The sequence below is a fragment of the Vombatus ursinus genome, unplaced genomic scaffold, assembly GCF_900497805.2.
Source record: "Vombatus ursinus unplaced genomic scaffold, bare-nosed wombat genome assembly UNPS02014818.1, whole genome shotgun sequence".
NCBI classification, from domain to species: Eukaryota; Metazoa; Chordata; class Mammalia; order Diprotodontia; family Vombatidae; genus Vombatus; species Vombatus ursinus.
Genome location: NW_020954596.1, coordinates 1,021,746 through 1,037,646, shown reverse-complemented (window position 1 = coordinate 1,037,646; position 15,901 = coordinate 1,021,746). Strand labels below are relative to the sequence as shown.

Sequence of the window (15,901 nt, the reverse complement as noted above, 5' to 3'; positions counted from 1 at the left end):
AGGGAAACCTGTGCTTGGATACGCATTAATCCTGGTGAAGAATGCAAAGACAAAAGAGAGAAGCAGTGTGGCATAGCAATTGTAGTGCCAGCCATGAAGAAAAGAAGATTTGGGTTCAGAATCTAGCTTTGACACACCCTAGCTGTACCACCTTGGAGCTAGGCCCCTAGGCAATTTTATAAGACAAATGGTTGCAGATCTCCACTGGTAGAGTATATTTTCCATACAGAGAGTTCTCTACACCAATGAAAACCTAGGTTGGCACCAAAGGTACAACAGCAGTGACAGTAACACCACAGCAAAAATATGTCTTGAGGTGATTCAGTCAATTTTGGCCTTTTGTGCTGCTGTGGAGACTGTAACAGGCTTGCCACCCACCAGCGGCCCATGAATGACCTATTGGAAGAACTTCTGGTCAAGGAGTACTAGTATATTCTGCTAACATGTTAACCTCCTTCACATATCACACATAACACATGCAGTACAGGTGACTTTCAAGTCGATATATCTAGTCCTAATCTCTCCACATTGCCAAATGTTTTCTAGCTATTTCTACTTGGACATGCCACTGGCATCTCAAACTCAACATCAAAGACAGAACTCATGATCTTTCTGCCTCTAAACTCACCGTTTCCCTATGTCACTCTATTTCTGGTGAGCGCTTCCTCTCCTATTTGCTGGGGATTGAAAACCAGGGTCGTTATTGACTCTTCCTTCTTCCTCATGCTCCATATTCAATCAGTTGTCAAGTCTTATTGAGCCTCTACCTCCATAAGGTTTCTCATGTCCACATCTTTCTCTCCATTCATGTGCCCATTACTCTGCTTCAGGCCCTTATCATTGCTTTCCTAGCTTATTGCAATAGTTTTCTAACTGGTCTCCCTGCTTCCAACCTCTCCTCTTTCCAATCCATCCTCCACATAGGTGTCAAAACAATCTTCCTAAAACACAAGACTTATCTTGACACGTCCTTCTTGAGAATCTTCAGTGAATTCCTGTTGGAACAGATGTTCTTAGCCTTTTTTTGCAGCATGGACTCCTTTGGCATTCTAGTGAAGCTTAGGGACCACTTCTCAGAATTGTGTTTTTAAATGCATAAATAAAACACATAAAGTCACAAAGGAAACCAATTATATTGAAATAGTTATAAAAATATTAAAAATGTTCACAGTGAAGAATTTTTTTCTCTAGGATAAAATCCAAATTCCTTGCCTTGGGATTTAAGACCCTCTATAATTTTTTCTGGCCTTATCTTATATTAATCCCATTCTGTATTGGTACCATTTCTCACCTGGTATGGGTGGTGGTCCTGCGCATCCTCACCCAAGATCCCACTGCCTTGGAGCCTACTGCATCACCCAGAGGCTATAAATAACTTTGCCTCAAGTCAGTATAACAATGCTGAAGTCACCATTACTACCAAGTATCTGAGAACCTCATCATCAGAAATTTCATCATCCTGCAAGATCACTTCAATCTTCGTGTTCACACCTCATGGTACCCTCTGTCCCTTTGATTGGAGGGTGGAACAAAGAGATCCTCCCCAAACCTCCATTTAAGGAGGGTGCCCAGGATAGCCATCTCTTCGTTTCCACTAAGCTGTCTCGTTGCTCATAGTACATGTTGAATACAGCTATGTGACGTGGTGAATGGAGCACTGGGCCTGAAGTCAAGAAGACCTGAGTGCAAAAATAGCTTTAGATAGTTACTACTATGACCCTAGTTAAGTCATTTGTCTTCTGTTTGCCTAAGTTACCTCAACTACAAAATGAAGATAATAATAGTACCTACCTCCCAGGGTTGTTGTAAGCATCAAATGAGATATTTTTTAAAGAGCTTAGCATGGTGCTTGGCACGTAGTAGGTATTATATTAATGTTGTTGTTATATATGTAGTTGTTAAATTGAATCAAACCCAGTTGGCAGAGGTCGTGCTGATATGATTCCATGAATATTGATTCTAGAAAGGGAAAAATGTTATTTTATCTAAAAAAGGTGGCATTAGCAGTATATGTAAGCCACCAGGGTTGAAAGGAAAAATTCTAGAAGATAGAGATCCTTTGTCATGGGAAGCCCCCATAACCATGGAAAATCTATAGCAGACCCAGGGATTCATTGGATATTGTTGTCAGTTTATCGTGGACTTTGCATCACTGACTTCCTCCTTTATCAACATTCTGAAAATCTACAAGAATTTCCAGGGACCAAACATGGTTGAGAATTATGGGAATGTAAGAGGCACTTTAAGGAAGGCCACCAAGAGCCTTCACACTTACAAATGAGTACATACCTTCTTCCTCTGATATCTGCACAAACCTCACCTGGGAAAGCCCCCTAGAAGTGAGAGGTAATGTCCAGGACTTAGCAGCAGTACAGCTGCAGGGGCACTAATATGCACAAGCAGAGCTGGATCATGGGCCATGAGATGTTGAGCACACGAATCCTGCCCATCACTTGTGACCATTCAGTGTAATAGGATATGATATTGTATTGATAACTGTTTTGAACATCAGAATTCATTTGGTCTAACCCATTCATTTTATCAATAAATAGCTAAGGCCTAGGGAGGCTAAATCATCTGCCTTGGGTCCTAGTGGTAGTAAGTGGCAGAACTGGGATATAAATTTAGGCCTTCTAACTCAAAATCCAACCCTTACCCCTATGCTATACATGGGATTTTCTTTGTAGTTTTGTATCTGGAGCTCTCAAGTTGAGTCATACATTGATGGGATCAAGTTTCAGGCAGTTGCTAAATCAGAGAGGAAATACAATGCTGTCTTAAGAAGACCTTATTATCATAAACATCTATGTATATCTATCTATCTATCTATCTATCTATCACAGACATCTATATAGGAAAACTAATCCAGAGCCAATAATGAAATATAAAGAATAGCTTAACCATGACAGACACCCAAGAAGAGGATAAGCTCAGTTCACCTTTTCAAGAGTGGGCTTGCTGAGAGATACAGAGGAATGAGAAGATTCCTAGGAATGTCAAGTGTAAGCTCCTTAAGGTTGGAATTGTTTAATTTTAATCTTTGTAACCTTAGAAACTATCAGAGCCCCATGCCCATAGTAAGCTCTTAATAAGTTTTTTTTTTTTGACTCAGTTGTCAAATCTTTGTTATTTATGTTTCCTTGATGTTTCTTGCTAATGTCTTTCTTCCCTACTCACGCAGCCTTCATCTTTCTATAGGCTTTTAGCACCTCTTTCTTGGACAGATACAATAGCCTTATAATTAGTCTCTCAAGCCTCTCAATTCTCAACTTCATATTTTATATAATTGCCAAAGTGATTTTCTTAAAGTGAAGGCCTAACCACATCATTCCCCTACTCAATAAACTCTAGTGGTTTCCTATTTTTCCTATTTAAATTTAGGATAAAACATATAATCTTTTGCTTTCCATTTAAATCTCCTTAGAACTTAGTCATTTCTTACATTTCCAATCTTCTTACATATTTTTCCCCTTTATAATCCAACATCACTGGTCTAACTGCTGTTTTAAGTATGTGCCTTTCCACTGGCTGTCTCTCATACTTGGAATGTACTTCTTCCTCATTTCTGCCTCTTAGAATCCATGTTTTCTTTTATACTTCAGCTCAAGTGCCATCTTCTACTTCAAGTCCTTTAAGATGCCCCAGCAGCTATTGCACTCCCTTCCCAAACCACCCTGCATTCATTTTATGTACACACACACACACACACACACACACACACACACACACACACACTCATACAAACATGCTATCTCTCACATTAGAATGTAAACCCCTTGAGGGTAGGAACTATTTAACTTTTGTCTTTATATCCCTAATCCTTAGCACAATGCTTGGCACATAGTGTGTAAGTAAGTGCTTAATACATACTTGTTGATAGTTTTTGATTTTCAACAAAGCAACTGTGTGCCCTTTGTGAACAGTAGAACCTCATCTAGGTCAGAGTAACTCTCTGTAGGCTGCCACATTTTCCACATGACTTCATATGTGACTAACTTATTATTACCACCATAGGCACACTCCTAATGCTCATAGATAACGCTAAAGTGTTGATTCAGCTTATTACCCTCAGGTTTGCTACTTACTCTGTCCAAGGTACTGATATATACTTTCTTCCTTCTGTGCCTGAGTAAGATCTTGGTTCCCACTTTCCTGAAATGCTTCCTGGAGCTTACTGATTGGAAAATACTACATTCAGTCCACTGCCTTTCTTTTGGATAGTTCTTCTAGGTATGACTGGGCTTCTAGAAAAATTAACTTTCTAAGTAAAATGTCAGCATTATCCAAGACTCTCATGCTGGAAAAGCTGTAGCTCCAGCCCCACCAACCACTAACCAGACTTGAACCTGTTTCAGTCAATCAATCAATATTATTAAGGGCTGACACTATGCCCCTTCTTGGAACACAGAAAACATATACACAATCTCACAATTGGAAAGGGCCTGAGAGGTCATTAAGTCACAGAGTATAAGAGCTGGAAGGTACTTTAGAGGTTATATAGTCTATTTTTTTTTTTTTTTGGTGAGGCAATTGGGGTTAAGTGGCTTGCCCAGAGTCACACAGCTAGAAAATGTTATATGTCTGAGGCCAGATTTGAACTCAGGTCCTCCTGACTCCAGGGCTAGTGCTCTATCCACTATGCTACCTAGCTGCCCTGAGGTTATATAGTCTAATCAGTATCTGAACAAAATCTCTTTTTACAAAATCTCTAACAAGTGAAAATTGAGCCTAAAGACTTCTAGTGATGGAGAACCTGCTACTTTTTGAGACAGCTCATTTTACTTTTGTACAGTTCTAATTATTAGCAAGAATTTCTTTATATTGAGCTGAAATCTGCCTTCCTGCAAATTTCCAACCATTGCTCTTAGTTCTGCCCTCTTGGGCCCAGAAGAACATGTCTAATTATTCTTCCATGTGACAATCCTTCATATATACTTTGATTCTTTTAACTCCAGCCTGATCTTGGACTGTGTTTATGCAACTAGGTGGTACAGTAGATAGAGTACTTTGAGTAAGAAAACCTGCATTTGATTCTGGCCTCAGACACCTGCTAGGTGACCCTGTGCTAGATATGTAACCTCTCCCAGCCTCAGTTTCTTCATCTATAAAATGGGGATTAATAATAGTAGCTACTTCACAGGGTTATTGTAAGGATCAAATGGTATATTTGTAAAGTACTTTACAAACTTTAAACTCTGTAAAATCTTACTTATTATTATTATCCTGATCATCTTTTGGATCTCCATAATGACGTCCTTCTGCCCCTTCTGTCATTCAGAAATAATTTATGCCTTTTGCTGTAAGCCCCTGTTTGTATTATATTTTGTGTTCACAGTTTCAGTAACTGGACTTCTATTCTATATGGTACTTCTATTGTTTCTGGACCTTCATAAATGGATATCTGAGCACCATGAACTTTTCTTCCCTGCCTGGGCCTAGTTCCTGGCTAGTCTAGTCCCTGATATCTTTTCTAGGTGGATTCAAAGGGAATAGTTCCTTTTGTTAGCCCTTCCCATATTCACATTGACATTCTAAATTGTCCTTCAAGGTCTAACTCGGTTACCCTCCACGAAATTTTCCTTGATTTACTGAGCTGGAGCCAGCTCAAATTTCTCATTGCATTCTATCTAGATCTTTTCTTTGCATTCATAACAGTCTTCCTTGTATTAGAATTATTTTTGTACAGTCTCATGCCTTCTATTTGGATGTAAGCTTCTGGAAAGCAAAAGCCATGTTCCATCTTTACCTGTTTTCCTTTCCTAGTGCTAGCATAGTACCTTGTATATTCTTGTCATGGACATATAGGATTTAGTCCAAGGAATCATTTTACTTGTGGAAAAATTGAGGCCCAGAGAGATTAAAGTGACTTAGCCAAAGTCATATATGTGGTTGTAGGTAGCAAGCTAAGATCTTGACCCAAGTCTTTTTAGCTCCAAGCCTAGTACACTATTCAATATGCCATTTTGTCTTCTCTCAGGCTGCCCATCTGTGATCCTTTATACTGGCTACATGACTGTTTTTACCTATTTTTCTTATTATACATATTCCAGTTTATGTGTTTTATGTGTTTATATGTTTTATTCCAGGTTATATCTTTTATAAAACATGCATATCAGTCATTGCTGGTCATAGATTGAAGCCTACTTCTACTCATCATGCACCTTTCCATAAGAGAGGCTAATCGATGTCTTAAACCAAACTAGACATCCTCTTCTGGTCATTTACCTTTCTTGATCAGATTTCAGACATTCTCCTATGAGGCTTCCTGATTGATTGGCTCTTTATGTCCAAACTACAAAGATAAATAAGCCTTACAAATTTTTTTTTGCAGGATTTCAACTAAAATGTTTGTCTTTGGAAAAACACTAGTTCCTTCCTTAGGTGACCTTCGAGACATTTTTCCAGTGTGACTGTAACTGCAAGAAACAATTAATATATGGGTATATATATATATTTATATATGTGCATACATATTACAATATAAAAACAAAACATCATTTGTACAGTAATTGCAAGAAATAATTACATAGTTCTCCGTCTTCTTTAAACCTTTGTCATTTTTCCCCCTTATTTCTATTATTTATGACAATTGCCTCTCAATTCCAAACACATCTGAATATACTGCACAGTACATTGAGTACAAGAAGGTCAGGCTGATTCCAAGTAATTGATGAACGATTTGTAAGAGATGCCAAGTTTCACCAAAACCCAAACACTTTAATTTAAGTACTACTCTTCCAGTTTTAGTAACAATATGCTTCCTCAAGTTTAATATGAAGAATCATCCTTAAGTTGAGAGACCTTCAGTCAGCCCTAGAAGCTGGAATCTCAGTGTTGTCAGGGTCCTCAGACATCATAGCAGCTAGGAGGCCCAGGGGATAGAGCTCTAGATCTGGAGTTAGGAAGATCTAAGTTAAAATCTAGCCTCAGACACTTAATACTTGTGTGACCGTAGACAAATAACTTAATCTACTTGCCTCAGTTTCCTTATATGTAAAGTGGGAATAACCATAGCCCCTACCTTTCAGGGTCAATGTAAAGATAAAATGAGATATTTGTAAAGTGCTTTGCAAACCTTGAAGTGCTATGTAGATGATAGCTATGAATATCTTGTCTAATTCATGCACTCATGCAGAAATCCTTTATATAGTCATGCTGACAAGAACCACTCACCATTTAGCCGTTAACCACAAACTCTTTAAACATACATATACACACATATGCATGCATGTACACACACACACAAACTTGAATTATAATGACTCATTGGTTTATGCTTCAGTGAGTCTGTAATCTTACTGATGTGGACAGGTCACAATTCTTCCTTTTCTCATCTGATTCTTGTTCATGCCCGTTCAAAAATCCCTCATAGAAGACCTGTACAATTCACTGGGGGTCTTTCTCTAGTTTTTTTTTAACATGTGGGTGGGGACTGCTTTATTTTGGTCTTTTTCTTTATAACATCTGTGAATACCAGTGTAGCACTCAGGCTGTCTTTTTGTTATTATCTGTACTTGCTACCTAACTGACCTTCTTGCTTTTCTGAGGACCCTTACCTACTTCCCGGATGTTTTATTTTGTGCCATTTCTTATACAGAATTCCTTATCCCTCCACTATGTTTTGAGTCACTTGCAATTTTGATTCTTTGAGGATTGCAATTGTTTCATGCTTTGAGTTAATTCTATTCAATTTAACTCAACTAAATTCAATCAAACTCATTTTTGGGTTAGGTACTGTGCTAGCTGCTAGATAGATGAAGACAAAAGCAAACAAGTCCTTGTCCATGGCATCATGGATAGAATGATGCTGTAAAAAATATTCTTTTGGTGTGCATGAGGGAGCAACTTGAGATCTTTGAAAGTGCTAAACAATTTCCCAAATGCGATTCAACTTACTCTCTTCTTCCTATTTACCCAGCTTATCCCCCTTGTGCAGCACCTGTACACATTATATATATTGATGGATTAACTCAATAGATGCTCATCCCATTGCTTGTCATAGTTTGGGCAAAAACATCCATTGCGCATTTGCTTGTACAGGTTCTCTTTACAAAATGACAAACCTCAATGATTCAAAGTTAATCAACCCTAGACTACTGTATGAGTGTTGGTGGAATGTTGTTTTCTTTCAGTATCATGCTCTGATGCCTCATAAGGCTGTGGACTTGGTCCTGAATTTTCCAAAGCCAAGATGGCAGAGTGAAAGCCCTGGCATGTCCTACTAAGCAGGAAAAGCCTGGTGATGAGCTGTGTGCCTGTGATCTAAGGGCTGCATTAGCTAAGGATGGAGAAGCTCACCCCCAATTTGGCTAATGGGCGATAAATTCTTTGTTCACAACAACTCCCAAAGATAATAAACGAACTTACAGAGGAATGTTACATGTCATCCTTCCCAATTAGAAAGCAGGGAATGTTTCACTTTTCTATTCTTATTTTCACACACTGAGACCAGTGCTTGTCACATAGTGAGTGCTTCATTAATTCTTTTCTATTATAACTCAGATTTTGTAAAAATGGTATAATTCTTAATATCTTCTGTTTCAAAAATTTTTATAGCAGTTCTTTTTCTTGTGGCAATGAACTAGAAACTAAAGGGGTGCTCATGAGGCAGGGACACCTGAGCAAATTATATTATATGAATATAAAGGATTGCTATTGTGACATAAGAAATGATGAAAGGGATAGTTTCAGAGAATCCCGGGAAGACTTTAGTGAACTGATTCAGAATGAATGGAGAAGAACCAGGAAAACATTTACCTAATAACAATGACTTTGAAAGACTTAAGGACTCTGATGAACACAATGACCAACTATGATTCCAGAAGACCAATGATGAAATATTCTACCCACCTCCATTGATAAGAGGAGAGATAAATTTAAGATGCAGAATAAGACATACATTTGTTCACATGGCCTATATAGGAATTTGTTTTGCTTGACTATAAAAATTTTGTTTTACAAAGGTTTTTTAAAAATTATTATTCTGTTTTTCTAGTTGGAGAAAGGAGTGGGAGGGAGAAAAAAATAAATGCATGTTAATGGAAAAAAAAGTAAAACAAAAACCCCTCTCCCCTTTATTACTCCTCTGCTGCCATCACTGTGAAAGTGCAATGGGTCAAAAAAGGGCTTAGGGTCATCTGAGATTTTTATCTGTTTCAGGGATGCGTATGGACAAGGAACTGATCACATAGCATCCAACTACCAGGAGACAAGACTCTCTACTGGTCCTTAGACACTGGACACAGTTTGTGACTTGGACCATACTTGAAGCTTTTAAGCTTGACAGAACCTGACAAATCTTGTTATCTGCTGGTATAGCTTTCAAGAACATAGATTTCTTTCAATATCACAATAAGGCATTGGAATAAGCGTTTTGTAGAACATACTGAAATGAAGAAATTTAAAATATCACCCTCTGTTGTCACCATTGCCAATGACTCATGTCTTAATTTTCACTCAGAATGGAACCATTATGAGAGAGCCCCCCCTCCATTCCCACCCCCCAAGGATAGGACTTAGAAATGGACCCCAGAGAAAAATAGATAATGTAGCATTGTTTACCACATTTTAAAAAATAATGAAGTGTAGTATCATCATGTTTAAATATCATTAAATCTGAAACTATTCCAAAATGATGCAGGCTCTCCTGTGTGCCTTTTGGCAATGAATATTTGTGTGACAGAAAACAAAAACTACCAAGCATGCAACTCAATAAAACCTGCTAGTTCCTGCAGTGATGCTCTTTCTTCACAGGGGAAATGCAAGGGTAAGCCTGCCTGTGTGAGAACACATTTGGGGACCACTTATTTGTTCTCCTTCCTGTTCTTTCCCTCCATAGGGAAGAATCCTGAGTAACTGCTACATGCTTTTTTGAGGTCATTTTTTCAATGTGTTCCATCAGGGTCCTTTTGCCACCATTGCCCTCTCAGGCTTTCGGTCTACAGGGAGACCTTGGTCCTTTCAGAGAACATGGATTCTATCTGCTCCCAACTGGAAGGGTTTTCTCAACCCATTGTGTGAGAAAGTATTTTTTAATGTAATTCTTGAAGATGTGGATTGGCAACACATGTCAATATTTTTCATAAATCTCAGTCAAACACTTTATTCAGATGTCATAAAAATGAATGCTCTGTAACAGTCACTGTATATGAGAGCCTTCTGTTATTTAGAGAAATAATCATAGAAATCAGGCTTTATGATTAGACATATATTTTCTTTCCAACACAACTGTTATTTCTAAATGCTGCTGTGTTGTGGTTTCCCTATTAAAAATTGAATAAATCAAAGTGTTGTACCTCATCTGATTTTTATTACTAAAAACAAAGAAATCCCATAAATATTGGCCTATATATCATTCCACAAAAATCATGATTACATTATCACTAAGTATCCCTATTTGTTACTACCCTCAAAGAGGAAGGGTGGTTGATCTATGGGCACAGGAAGGTAGAAGCTACTCCCAGTAGCTCTAATTGGGGCACCAGTGTCAGCCCCTTGCTGAAGATGCTTTTAAGTAACAGATAAAAACAGAAAGAGTAAGATCTGACTCAGATATATGGTTGATCCTTTGTACTAGAATTGCAGAATTGTGTGAGTTGAAAAGAGAAAGTAAGAGAGTTGGATAAGAACTTTGATGGCAGAGCAGTGTGGCTCTGGGGTCTTGGTATTCATGCATAACTTTCCTTATGTGTCTACACTTGTGTTCCTCCATGCTATGTTTCTCTCTGGGAAGGTCTTGTGTGCCAGGCTATGTTGCAAGCTGCTCTATGTCACAGGTACAAGGAACTCTTGTAGTATTGACTTTATATTCTAAGATCAGAAAAAGCTGTGCCCTTTGTGATGCTTTTTAAACCTTTAGCTAACTTTCAGCCATGCCTACTTAGGGGTTATGAGGCTTTGATACCATTATTCACAACACTCCATTGTAATGTCTTTTAGCCAATCATTTAAGAAATATATCAGATAGGCAACAACAAATTGGGTTAACTCTCATGTCATGAGCCAATTGCCTCAGCTCAGAGGTGGGAGGAAGAAGAGGAAAGTTCAACAAATGGTGCACACTCTTAAATGTTGTTAACATTATGTTGCCATTCATCTGGGGGCCAAAGGAAGCGCAAAAGAAAAGTGATTTGGGAGGATCCTCAGAGGCAGCAGATTTCACATGGATATCCCCTGTAGTATTCCAGTCAAACTGGCCAGTTTGTGCTCCCCAAACTTAGCAGTCTACTTCCCATTTTGGTGCCTTCACATAGGCTGCTACTTGATCCTGGAATGTACTCCGTCTTTGCTTTTGCATCTTAGAATCCCTGACTCCCTTCAAAGCCAATATCATGTACTATATCCCATGGAAAGTCTTTCCTGATTCATGAGCTTGATAGTCTTCTTTTCTTCAAATAAATCATATGGATCCCTATCTATTTATATGTCATGTCACTCTAGTAGAATGTAAGTTTCCTGAAACAAGGGGATCTTAAAATTTTGTTGTATAGCCAGCACCTTGCACAGTGCCTAGCACACAGCAGGTGTTTAATAAATGTCTTTTATATTGGATTTTTGGATTAACATTGACTCCCCTAAGAATTAATCTAATTATCATGTTGATCAGCATTCAATTCAAAACATTGTTCTAGCTACCTGTAAAATTGTTTTGCCTAATATCATGTTTTCATAGAACCAATTAATGATGTTAGTTTGAATATGTCTATGAAACTTAAAACACAAAGAAAGAATGTTTTCCCAGGAAATTTTGAATTTTGGCTACTATTCCCTCCATAAGTAGCAAACACCAAAACAATGTATTATAACAATGGATATTAACCCCACTACCTACTCCAAGTTGCATTTTAAACAGTTACATCAAATACTCCAAATGTTTTTTTTCCCTAAGAGATTTTCTTTATGCTGCTGAGACTCAACAACTTTCAGCAAATTTTAAAATTATTTGCAATCAGCTAGTACTACAGCAATGTATAATAATATCGGAAGGTATTGGGGAATTCCTGAATAAGCTGGTTCCCCCAGAAAACAAACATCCACTTCTCAAAAGCAAATAACATCCCTTTCATGACACATGCCCCCAAACCAAGTACATTCATCCATAAGCAGTGACTCTTCTCTCTTTGTCCCCTCAAACAAGGCAGCTATAGTTATTAACCTTTTACAAAATTGCTGCTGTAATGTATATCGAGTGAAGAATTAGAGGGTGTTGAATGAGATCCTCCTCACATCTGATCAATGTTCATCTAAGCTTTAAGGCATTTTTTTTCTGCCACAAAAGCCTTGATGCCATTTAAATCCTTTTACTCTTCCTACCATCCCACAACTAAGTGTGGGAAGACATAGATGAGCACAGCAGTGCTTTCAGTATAGAAAACCTTGAGAAGGGGAAGAAGGCAGATTCTTCAAGACATAGGTTCTTGACAAAATTCCAGAATCTATTATTAAAAAGATGCTTTATGACCACTTAAGAAAGTGGTGATCTCTAAGAACCAATGTGGGTTCATGAACAACAGAACATGCCAGACTAACTTCCTTTCCTTTCTTGATGGGGTGTCTACACTGTTAGGTCAGCAGAATGCTATAGATACATCATACTTATATTTCACTGAGGAATGTGCTGGGTTTCTCATGTTATCCTTTTGAACAATTTGGAGATATGTGGGCTAAATGACAATACAGTTTGGTGCATTTAGGAATTTGAATGATTGGACCCAAAGGGAGAGGATTAATAGATTGGTATCAACCTAGAGGGATGTTTCTAGTATAGTGTCCCAGAGCATCTGTCTTTGACTCCGTCCTTTTCAGCAATTTTATTAATCATGAGATGGGATGCTCATCAAATCTACAGATGACCTAAATCTGGGAGGGATAATTAATATGTTGGATGATAGACTTGGGATACAAAGAAAGCTTGAGAGGCTAGAATGACGGGCCACATGCAATAAGATGAAACTTGATAGGGACAGATGCAAAGTCCAAATGTAGGCTAAAAATAATCCAATGTCAAATATAAGATAGGGAATGTGAATAGACAGCAATTCACATGAAAAAGACCTGGAGAGTTTAATTCTGCAATCTCAACATCAGAAGTAGATCTCACGATTCCAAATCCAATACCTTTCCCATTACATTATATTGGCACTCCCTGGAAACCTACTCTTGGTTTCTCTCATGCCAGTATAGAGCTAAGACTAGAACTCTGCTCTCCCTTGTTTCCCAATCCAGTGCTCTAAGACAAATGAGTGAAAACTACGGAGAGACAGATTTTTGTTTGTTAAAAGAAGGAAAAAAAACCACCAGAAGAACGAAGAATTGGCTGTCAGTGGGATGAACTACCCTGGGAAGTAGTGAACTTCACATTGCAGTATATATTAAAGCAGGTGGAGGATCAGGTATACGCAAGAGGGAATTCATGCTTTAGTATAAGGTGGACTAACTGACCACTGAGCTCCCCTCCACGTTTGAGTCTATGATTCTGTTTTTTCCCCGCTGTACCATCCTTCTGTGAAACTTGTGTCCCTGCTACACCATATTCATTTTAAACCAATTCAACAACTAGTATTTTAAAATCATCTACTATATACAAAGCACAGAGCTAAAGCTTGGGGATGAGAAGAAAAAGTGAAATAACCTGTCATTGTTTTATTGGGGAGATAGATATAACAGAAGTCCTAGAAATATTACTTTTAAGCCAAAGGTATTCATATGGAACTGAAGTTTACAAAGCACAGAGTTGGGATAACCGATTGTCTAATGTTACACAATTCAACTTGTAAGATGTGAGCAGATTCAACTTCTTTCAAATTTAATGAGGGGTGAGAAAAACAATGAGATTAATAAACCCTGGTTTTAAGTCAAATAAAACAATTCTTCAGAGACCACTCTGAGTTGAGGAGGGCACAGTTAGAGAAGTGAACTGTTGTATACTGTTGGGTTATTTTATCTGTTAGTTTTGCTTAAGGCTTTTTCTTTGTTGCAAGGCAGGGTTTAATGGAGGGGTGTGTATCTTGGGAAATGACTGGTATAAAAAACAAAAGGCATCCATAAACCTTTATCAGATTATATATGAAATGCTTTACCTTCCTTCCTTCCTTCCTTCCTTTCTCCCTTTCTCCTTTCCTTTCTCTGTCTCTCCTTCCTTCCTTCCTCCCTCTGTCTCTTCGTCCTTCCTTCCTTCTTCATCTTTTAAACTTTATGTGAGGGGAGATGCTCTGGGAACTTGGATCTCTGCCCTGAAATGCACCACTTTTGACTACAGCATTTATTCTACTACAGAAAGCAGTGAGGAGAAAGGTGGGGCTTACCTCAACTAGTGGGTGCCAGTGAGCAATGGGTTTCCGAGGGTATGATAGCATTTCACTCCAGTGATCTCGTCCAAGGCGTTCTGCTTCGTTGCCTACTTGGCACACCCCAATGATCTCATTGTGACCTACACTGTGAAAATGGCCCACAATGTTGTTTTCTTAAAATGTTGACATTCAGTGACAACCATTATTTACATGCAATGAGACAGAACATTGATTGCATCTGCTTGTCAGCCCCACACACTGCTGTGCTCAAAACTGGATCTCAGGCTATTAGGAATAAGGATATCTTGAGCCAGAATTAGAGGAGGAATAGTGAGGTGTATATGTGGAGAGGACTAGGGTTAGACACCGAATTTCCTTGGTTTCTGCAGGATTATCCCTATTTTTCTCATTCATAGGTTCCCTCTTTTTCCTTTATAATGCTTCATAAATGTTAATTAATCACACTTCACAGCCCCATTATACATGTCTATCATATTAATCCCAGGCAATCTTTGGGTTTCTGAAAGAGGCAGAGAGGTTTAACAAGGCCAGGGTCTGTGTCAGGTGGGAACATAGAGGCCCCATAGAAGGTATGATAGCAAAAGGCCTCCCAAGCTTTGATAATAGAGGGAAAAGAAAGTGGGCTTATTATTCCCACTTCTATCTTTTCTTTATAAAAGATGTTCTACCCTTCTGGCCAATGCTTGGTTAACTCCCCTTCATTTAGAATTTGACAGAATATCATTGCTTCAGAACCCATGTTTTTGAAGCTTTCTCTATATTTCACCATCTTATTTTCTTGACAGTTTTTTTAAGTTTGCAAGAGAAAGCAAGTTTCTTATTTTTCTCATTAACTCTTCTCTCCATGGTCCTTGCCCTCAGACTTAAGCAGGGACTCTCTTCCTTTAAGTGAGTTTTTATCCATTTCCCTCATTCCTAGTTGTATATAATCTAGACCAGAAGCATCAACCCTGAGACCCAAGGGCTGAGTATAGCCTGAACCAGAATAACATGTAACTGGGAATAATTAACAAAATAAATAAAAATACAATAAAATATTGATAAGGTTAATATGCAGTTTTTTAAGGCAATTGGGGTCAAGTGACTTGCCCAGGGTCACACAGCTAGTAAGTGTCAAGTGTTTGATCTGAGGCCAGATTTGAACTCAGGTCCACCTGATTTCAGGGCTGGTGCTCTAACCAGTGGGCCACCTAGATGCCCCAATATGCAGTTTTTAAGTTAATGTGCACTCACAGGAATCTTTATGTATGGTTTGGAGATTGATCCCTGTTTCTATTCAAATTTGACAGCACTGATCTAGACAACCAATACTTTAAGGTACATAAGTTAGAACCAGAGTTCAAACCCCCTCCCCCTTTCCAGGACAATCACCACAAACCTTCCAAGGTATGGTGGTTATCATTGAGTCACTGCAGATTGGGGTAGGGAGAAGCTCATTCTAGGCTGTCAAAAGGCTGTACATACTCTCTGTAGCTTCTGAATTTGGCACCTTGGGGTAAAGCATTAGTTGTTCCATTCTGGTTGTGGCTCTCTTTTGGGAAATCAAATCTCTCTCTCTCTCTCTCTCTCTCTCTCTCTCTCTCTCTCTCTCT

The 15,901-nt window shown here is 38.5% G+C and overlaps 1 protein-coding gene across 1 annotated transcript in view; it reads right to left on the bottom strand.

Moving 5' to 3' along the window:
• Positions 1 to 15,901, bottom strand: part of LOC114023732 (synaptotagmin-9) — a 208,163-nt gene that overhangs the window by 46,669 nt on the left and 145,593 nt on the right. The window contains exon 6 of the mRNA XM_027836542.1: positions 14,304 to 14,433. Within this exon, the coding sequence (XP_027692343.1) occupies positions 14,304 to 14,433 (130 nt within the window). The remainder of the gene's footprint in view (positions 1 to 14,303; positions 14,434 to 15,901) is intronic.